Source organism: Myiozetetes cayanensis, unplaced genomic scaffold, assembly GCF_022539395.1.
Source record: "Myiozetetes cayanensis isolate MyiCay16 unplaced genomic scaffold, myiCay2020 scf4, whole genome shotgun sequence".
Classification (NCBI taxonomy): domain Eukaryota; kingdom Metazoa; phylum Chordata; class Aves; order Passeriformes; family Tyrannidae; genus Myiozetetes; species Myiozetetes cayanensis.
The window spans coordinates 61,365,704-61,374,966 of record NW_026087631.1 but is presented as its reverse complement, the minus strand read 5'-3'; the positions used below and the strand labels follow the sequence as shown (position 1 = coordinate 61,374,966).

At 36.9% G+C, this 9,263-nt stretch overlaps 1 protein-coding gene across 1 annotated transcript in view; it reads right to left on the bottom strand.

Annotated features, from left to right (window-relative positions):
• Positions 1–304: 304 nt before the first annotated feature.
• The window catches only part of LMBRD2 (LMBR1 domain containing 2), a 28,476-nt gene continuing 19,517 nt past the window's right edge, over positions 305–9,263 (bottom strand). The window contains exons 15-18 of the mRNA XM_050329270.1: positions 8,098–8,144; positions 6,287–6,389; positions 4,892–5,021; positions 305–3,166 (exon numbers count right to left, since the gene is read on the bottom strand). Of these exons, the coding sequence (XP_050185227.1) occupies positions 3,106–3,166; positions 4,892–5,021; positions 6,287–6,389; positions 8,098–8,144 (341 nt within the window). The 3' untranslated portion in view covers positions 305–3,105. The remainder of the gene's footprint in view (positions 3,167–4,891; positions 5,022–6,286; positions 6,390–8,097; positions 8,145–9,263) is intronic.

Genomic DNA, 9,263 nt, shown 5'->3' with positions numbered 1-9,263 from the left:
TCCAAAACCATATACAAACCCTTTCACATAAGGCTGAATTCAGGATAGCACTTTTAAGTAGAACTAAAATAAATTATAGATGCTAACAGAGAGATGCTGAAGAAAAAATTATGAATAAAGAGAGACTCATTTTCTCAACTTCCAGTCCCTGATACAGCCATAAGACCTGGAACAAGCTTTTACAAACACAAAATACCCAAATTAAAAAAGTGCCCTCATATAGGCAATCTGGAAATTGCATGAGCTTGAATACATGTGGGCATGGCTGACATTCAGTGTATTCACCTAAGAACAAAACTGACAATTATTGTCTGTCTGCCAATTTATTAATATAATTATTTCTATACAAATAGAGATTTTTTTTTCCTTCTTCATAGTAACAATACAGTGTTTTAAAACAGGCAGATAAATATATTACAAATATCACTACTGTTAGAACACGTACTAAATCACAGGAGGTAGAGTTAGATCCCCATTAACAATAAACTTGAGAAAACACAGACTGTTTTTAAAAATTAGTAGATTATGTCATTCATGAAAACTTACTTTTCTGAACAACTCATTTGTAGCTGCTTTAAGAGATGTCTTTTTTTGAAGCATGATAGAGAATATATGATAGAAACATGTTCTCTTTCAGTTTTCAACATAACTTTGCAATAAGCACATAAGAAAACTCCCAAGTGGTAAAGACTTCAGACAAACTGCAAAAAAGCCATATTTTAAGTTACTCAAATCACCAAAGTTATCATGAATTTGATCGCATCTTTTACCTTATGATTACATTTGAAAATTCATTCAAGTAACTACGGTTTAAAAATATATCTACACCAATAAAATTAATGTGAAGCTTTTCTACACTGTCAATAATTGGCATTTTTGAATGGCATACAAATATGTATTATTCTTTTTGCAACAACTTACTGCAAAATACAGGCACCTTAAAAACTGATACATAATGCAACCAGGGTATTCAGGATATTAAAAGTGTTCGCCATTATCTAGTCATGCTATGTATTTCCCTTCTTTTAAAGAAATACTCTACAGCCGTGCCTGAGATGCGTGCAAATTATCATGTTTCAGTATTTAACTCAATTTTCATAGCGTATTTCCTTAACAGTTACAAAAACAATAGTGTGCCAAAATTTTGAACCATTACACTGTAAAGATCTTAAGCAGACATGGTATCTTCGATAATGTATTCTCACTATTGCACACATGCTCCTAAGACAGTGAAACTCTGGTCCATATTCAATTTCTACTATTTACACATGCTAAAATCATTTATCTGCATATAATGTTGGAAAAGAAAAAATACAGCCTTTCTTCACCAACACACATCACTCCAAAATTTATGCCACCAAATTTCATAGAATCATAGAATACCAGGCTGAAAGGGACCTCAAGGATTATCTGTCGACACCAGGCTGTGCAGTGCAGTCGACACCCTGGAGGGTGGGGATGCCACCCAGAGGAACCTGGTCAGGCTTGAGAGGTGGGTCTGTACAAACCTCATGAAGCTCAAGAAAGTGAAGTGCAATGCTCTACACCTAGGTCATGGCAATCCCAGACAAGCCTACAGGCTGGGCAGAGAAGTGATTGAGAGCAGCCCTGCTGAGAAGGACTTGAGGGTGCTGGTGGATGGGAGGCTGGACATGACCTGGTCATGTGCACTCACAGCCCAGAAAGCCAAATGTATCCTGGGCTGTATCCAAAGCAGAGTGGGCAGCAGGTGAGGGAATTCTGTTCCTCAGCTCCGCTCTGGTGAGACCCCATCTGGAGCACTGCATCCAGCTCCGGGGCTCTCAGCACAGGAGGACGCTGACCTGATGGAGGAAGTCCAGAGGAGGCCATGAAAAAAAAGGGGTCTGGAGCAGCTCCCCTATGAGGACAGGCTGAGAGAGCTGGGACTGTTCAGCCTGGAAAAGACAAGGTTGCAAGAGAAGGTTTTCAGTATCTGAAGGGGCCTACAACAAAGCTGGAGAGGGACTCTTCATCAGAAACTGCAGTGATAGGATAAGGGGGAAGTGCTTTAAAGAGAGTAGGTTTAGATTAGATATTAGGAAGAAACTCCATGAGGATGGTGAGGCACTGGCAGAGGTTTCCCAGAGAAGCTGTGGATGCCCCATCCCTGGAAGTGTTCAAGGACAGGTTGGATGGGGCTCTGAGCAACCTGGTCTAGTGGAAGGTGTCCCTGCCCAGGGCAGGGGGTGTTGGGACTAGGTGATCTTTAAGGTCCATTCCAACCCAAACCATTTTGTGACTATGATTCTATGGTCCAACCTTTCTCAGCAAAAGCACACTCTAGACAAGACAAGCCAGCACCTTGCCCAGCCAAATCTTAAAAGTTAAAGGGAATCCACCACTTCTCTGGGGAGATTATTCCAGTAGATGATTGTTTTCACTGTGTAAAAATTTCCAGTTGTGTCCAACTGGAATCTCCCCAGGAGTATCTTGTACCCATGACCCCACATCTTTTCTATTTGACTCCTTGTAAAAAGGCAGTCTTTATCTTCTTTGTAGCCACTCTTTAAATACTGGAAGGGGTATTTTTATGTTTTTATGAGGAACAGCCTGCCACTCAATCTTTCTCCTTATATGGGTCTGATTCAACACTACTGAAGGCAAAAGAAGCCTTAATTTTATTCAGTAGATTTTGAGCTAAAGTTCAAATAGAAAAAATTGTATGGTAATTGATATAATGCACTTTGGACGCATTATGATGCTCTCACAGCACCAGCTGAAGTCCAAAAAACATCTTTCCAGAAAATCTCTTCCTAGAACTTAAACTGTTGCAGTTCAAATCTTATATACAGTTCAAGGTATATTTATGCATTTGCCATTTACTAAATTAATAGTTTTCTCCTTTTCATCATGACACAAAAGCCCACACTGATGCACAACAGTATCTACAATAGAAGAAGTATGTTCTTATCATAAGTGGTGAACTCATCATAGATGTGCATTTCCAAAATAGTTGTTCCTTCATATTCTTTTTTTAAAACAGAAACAGTCTTTGATGGTTCAGCGATGTATCACAAATACAGTATTTTCCAAGCAATGAGTAGGAGCTAGATGTCCACTGAATTTTCTTTAGCATTGAGGAGCTTAGACATCATCAAATATTTTACTTCGAGACATTGATAGGTATCTTCCACCAGGCTGGTACCTGCAGAATTAATTTGAAATATGAAAAAATATCATAGGGAAATACAAAAATAAAGATCCATGAAATCAAATAACTCTCACTACAATCTTACTGTTAACTCTCAGTGAATTACAGGACCTGAAGTTCTTCTGAATTCCTGTTTCCATGAGAATTTGATAGACAGTCATTAACCATGTAATAACCAAGAAAAACAGTGATTTGAATACTTAGAGAGTCTTTAAGAACTTTGTTTCCTGATACAAAGGAAAAAAGTTAGATGTTTTGGTTGAACAGGATTTTCTTCTTAAAAAAACCCAACTAAGCCAACAACTAAAGAAACAACAAAAACCCAAAATGTAAAAAACCCCAACCAAACAATGGCACCCAAAAAGTAGCTTGTGTGCTTACAGAAGTTACTAAAACCATCAGAAGTCTACTAAAACCATTTATGACTTTTTTTGATTTGGTATGCTAGTTTTAGCGGAAAAATAATAAATTATAAGTTTTTATATGGCAATTTTAAGTTATTGATATTAAACGGTTCTACACTATAATGACATAGATAAAAAGAAGCAGTCCTACAATATTATATTTGTTTCTTTAGTATGAGCAGAGCTAAGTAGTTGTGTAAGATACTGTATCAGTGAGAAAATTTGCTGTTGAGGTCATACCCACAGAATCTAAAAATTCTCTATTATAGAGAGCTACATAGTCAGTACAAGACTTTCTGTTCAAGGAGTTCAGAGTTTAATTTACTCTAGTAGTTTCAAGATCCAATCCCCAGCTGTATTCTTGCAACAGGTCCTGTAATATCCAGTTTTCCTTTCTTGCAGCTTTTATAATGGATTTTATACAGGGAAATCAAGCGCTTTCTGAAGCCTTGCAGGAAATGACAGAAAACCTTCTGTTGTACCTATGTCTGCTGAGGAATACACCTAGTGCAGGAAGCTCTGTGTGCAGCTGCAGGTTGTGTGCTGAATGGTAGGAAACGGGGGGAGCCCCTGGCAAGGGGTCAGGACTCAACCCTTTGCACGGGGACCTGCGACACCAGCCAGGTGACTGGACACTCGGAGACTCCGCAGGAGCCGAGGACTGAGCTGGAAGACTGCAGAGTATCGGGGGCACAGCCTGTGGGGTATAAAAGCTCAGGGATTCCTTAGTTTGGGGCCCCTCCCGAGGTACAAACTCCAGCTGTTATTCTGTCACTGCAACATGATTAAATTACTTAAAGGAACCAGATGTCTGGGACTCTGGTATGGGAAGCTTGCGGCTGAGCTGGAAAGGGAAACTAAAAACTTGTCTGTCTGTGTGGGAGTGAGGTGTGCAGGGAGTGAAATGGGGCACCCGTAAAGTCACTGGAGCCAGAGGCTGCGAAGGGGCTTCAGTCCCGGCAGCGAGATTGTGATTGCCAGAGTGCCTCCTGAATAGTCATGGGAAGTTTCCTTAACAAACTAATCCTTCACCAGTTTTATGTGCAGTATTTTTCCTATTATGCCACTATACAAAGTTATATCCAAATCTTACTCTGACATTTCTAAAAAAACCCTGAAAAACCTTTAGGTTTTAATTGGTTCTAAAACAATTCCTGTATCATGGGGCAGAAGGAAGAAAGGAAAAGAGTTAGGTGAGATGATAAATTTAGTTTACAAAACTATTATTATGAAAACATTTGACACAGTTGTCATAGGTCAGAAGACACAAGACATTAGTATCTTTTAACTCTAAATAACACAGAAGATTCCTCACCTTCCTGAGTCTGATTCCAGAGGGTCATCATTAACAGAGTCTGCATTAAAATCCAAAGGTTCTGCATCCTGAAGGAGTTCTATTCTATCTCTTTCAGTCCTACCATTTGATCGGGTGTACTTTGATAGTGCTGAATAAGTAAAAGGAAAGAAAGACACTCATTTGCTCTGTGAACAGCTTGGAAACATCAAATTTAAAGCATTATAAATATCTCATAAATATTAATAAATATTTAATCCAAAGTGAAAGTGCCATAATTTAGAGCAGATTCAATGTTAAACCAAACTTGCTCAAATTTATAGTATTTCAGTTTTGTGCCTCCATAGAATACATGCAACTATGACTTTTCTTTTGCCCCTCAAATAGGATGAGATCTACCTTGTGAAGACACAATGAAAATGAGAAACTAGATGCAAACTTTATTTTTAAATCAAACAATCATCCATTCATCTTCACAGCTTCAGGTTTTAACTAAGCTAGCTGGAGCTTTTTTATTAACTTTTGCTTGTTTTTTAAAGAGACAGTCTCGTGAATTAATGGAATATATTTGTTTTGCAGTTTGCTCTGCCACCTTCACCAGGCAAGCTATGGCTGGTTTTGGTGTTGGAATGCTACAATGCTACATATGAATATGTATTCATATGGTGAACATTAAAATATAATTTTGGTTAGTCTACCACTAAAAATCTGGCTTTACAATGTGGTAAAGAGGAGGGGGAAATCTACCAGTGTTATCTCAAAAGCATATTCAAAGCTTCCCTCTTCCCCTCCTTTTTCTTCCTTTTTCTTCAGTTTCATTTTACTTGTTAGCTTACAGGAGTACAAAAAATGATCAAAAATGCATGAAAACCCCACTAAAAATCTGACAAATAAACTTTTGTGATGCTTTATACTTTCAAAAAAAGGAAGTATTTTGCTATCAGACATTATTAAATAAAAATGTACCCACTTGTGTGGTATGTTATTGGTTTCACGTTAGCTGGTCAACTGATTGCTCCATTATTCCAGTGTGAGATAGCTCACTTCCAAGCAGAAGAGTTAAATTTTGTGATTTACAACACCCAACTTCAAGACATATAAATTATTTTCTTTCCTGACAATTGCTACTCTAACTGCAATCATTATATATCCCATAAGACCAAGTAATTGGTCTCAGAGTAGAGCCAGAATCTCCAAACTCAACAAGCTGAAGTGTTGGAGATGGAAAGAAACACAGCACTCTTTTCAGTGTCTTAATGGCAAGACGGCACTGTGCCACAGAAGTGGATGCATCAGCACATCACCTAAGACAGGAAGGAATATATTTGAAACTATTCACACAGCCAGTGTTGTGCAGACAAGATAGTAAAAGAAAACAAAACAAAACCAACTTCCCCCCAAACCCACAAAGCTTACGTCTGTTGACATTGGTCTCTGTGAAGCTGGATTCTTTTTGGTCTGTGTGGACAGCTCTATTCCTAGTGGAATCATCTCTATTCCCGTATCGCTCCTTCCACTCCTAAAAAAAGACAACAAAAGAAAACATAAGCTGTGAGGATAAAGCAACACAGCAAAGTGCATGTGGGATCAAGGAATACCCAAGATTCATAGTTTAGAGCTGTCACAACAGATTACCCAAGCAATACTTTCAAAGTGTTCGTGTTCAGTATCGTGAATAATTTTTGTTTCATTTTAAACTCTAGATGTGTCTCTTCATAAGCCAGTAACCATAACTGTTCTTTAGAAAAAGACTTGCAGAAAACAAACTGTATCTCAAATCTGCACTCCAAGTTCACTCAACTGCTCTAAGTTATGGTGGGCACTGCTGCTTTTATTGATTACTACTTCCATCTAGTGGTAAAATGGAAAAATAACAGCACACAAAACCCCCAAACATTTGGACAGGCCACGTTCACTAAGCTTGTTGTTCTGTTGTTTCCATTCTGACACCTTTAGTATATAAACATTTTAGTATGAAGTATAAAGAAATACCAAAGAAGAAAACGACTCATGCTTTTATTAGGAATCAACTTCATGTCTCAATAGAAATGATTCTAATTGCTCTTTTGTATGTCCCATATTTAGATCCCAGATTACAGACTCGTAGGAACTGGTATACTCAAAAGTTAATGTGCTAATTTATGTCATATGTTACAATTCTAAACTGCAGAAGGATTAAACATTTAATCAGGATCCAGTAAAAGATGACACTCAAAAGCTCCAAAAAATGAATATGCTACCTTATTTATATGCTACAGTACTTAATGCAAAACTCAAAATAACAGGTAACATCTGAAACTTGAGCTTGCTGCTTAACTAAAATTTTTACCTGATGTCAGATCATTTTAGTGTATACTAAAGGTATCATGCACTCACTACTATTTTGTTTCACAACAGATTCAGGTTCTAAAATTATGAGATGGGGGCAGAGGATCAGAAGAAAGGTCTGTGCAGTACTGACTGCCATCAAGGATTAAAGTATACCTGAGGCTTGAAAAGCCAAGAGGTTTTAGTTGCAGTATTATCTTGCGTGCATCCTTTCTATTTATTTCTCAGACTTTCCATGCTAGATTCCAAATGTTATAAATTAATGAAAAACTAGAGCTTCACAAATATTTCAATTCAGTCTGCACACAAAATAGGATTTGAAACAAACATTCTGGTTTTTTGTTCAGCAGTAATAGTATTATTTCTATCTCAAATGTAATTACCTCCTCTGGCAAAAAAAACCAAAAAACAAAAAAAACAAACCAACAAACAAAAAAACCCCAGAAACAAACCAAACCAAAACAAACAAACCTGTGCCAGTTACTTTCCAGTACGCACGCAAAACAACAAGGTAAGTTTGGGAGGAGTACACAGTCCCCATTTTAGTGAATATGACAACACTGCAACTGCAGTTATTTCAAGCAGAGTAGTATGAATATAAGACACTGATAATAAGCCACTTCAGATTATTTGGCATACTAGAATTTGGGAACCTTTTCAATGCTTGTTACACCTACTGGCATACACCACAGCACGCTGAGTAACAAGAGTACCTAAGCAGTGTCACTCTTCTATAATTAACCCCCAACCAAGACTATTAAGCAAGATTCAACTGATCCCATCAATTATTTGGGACTACCATTTTTGTGGAAGAGATTATGCTGAATTAAATAGTCATGGCAAATCCTATCAAATATTGCAGTATAATATTATGATTATTAGATAAAACAATCTCATACCCTTCTTCTGTTTTCACCTTCTTCCTGCCTCTGTCGTTTTCTTTTCTCTATAAATAAAAAAAACATTATTTGTCTGAGCTCCATACAAGAAAAATCATTAGCACCTTCTTTTTTTTAATCAAACAGTGAAAATCCAAAGTTAACTAGTAGGTTCTTACTAAAACAGACAACTCATACAACTAAACAAAAACAAAACAAAAAGCTGCTTGTCTATCATTATAGAGTTTCCAATCAAAATGAATTTGTGATGATGGTATCTTGGGTCACAGCATATTTGGCTACCAGCTGGCAAAGCAAAAAAAAAAAAAAAAACTCTCAGAAGTAGCTGGGAAAAGTATGACATTATAAAAAACTTGAGCAGTATCGAATCAAGATCTTGCTGAAGCTCTGTGAGGCCCAAAGTATGACCCAAATACTTTGTGTCCACATCTGCTATGCAGTTGGGAGTATAATATCACAGTATCAAAGCAATCATAACCTCTTGTTCAGAGGAATGAGAAACATTAATCTTTCTCCAAAAAAAGAGGAAAGTACTACTCTAAGTAAATTCAGGTTTCATTTTTCATGAACTATCAGAATAAAAGGATTCCATAATATAACACTATATCCTGAAATTTTAATTTCTAAGCATTTACTCAAGAACCACAATGGCTTTTAACAATTTTGAAGAAACCCTTTGAATAAAAATTAACCTAAAATAAAAAGCTTTCCAAACCAGCAGATAATTATTGCTCTATAACAACATGCTTTCTCTGATAAAACACAGTTAGCTGACACAGCAAAAACAGCCATGGAAATGACTGAACTCATGCAGCTTAATCAACACACACAAAGATTAAAATGAGTTTGTTGATGATAAACACAATTCAGATGTTAACCATCATTTATGAAAAAAGTACCTGCTTAGGTATTATTAGATCAGTAACACACTGTAAAATATTTAGAAATATCTAAAATTCAGATACTTGATGAATAAAACTGGTACTTCACTTTAGATATCAATGAAGTCCATAGCAACCACAGTCCTGTAGGTCTGTTGCATTTTGTATTATGGAGTGCCTCAGTATAGTCTTCAAAATAGTAGTAAGATAAGCTTTTTTTTTCCCCTGCATCATTTCAGACAAATTGAATACAAAAACATATTACATGATGAGGAAAAGGCCAAG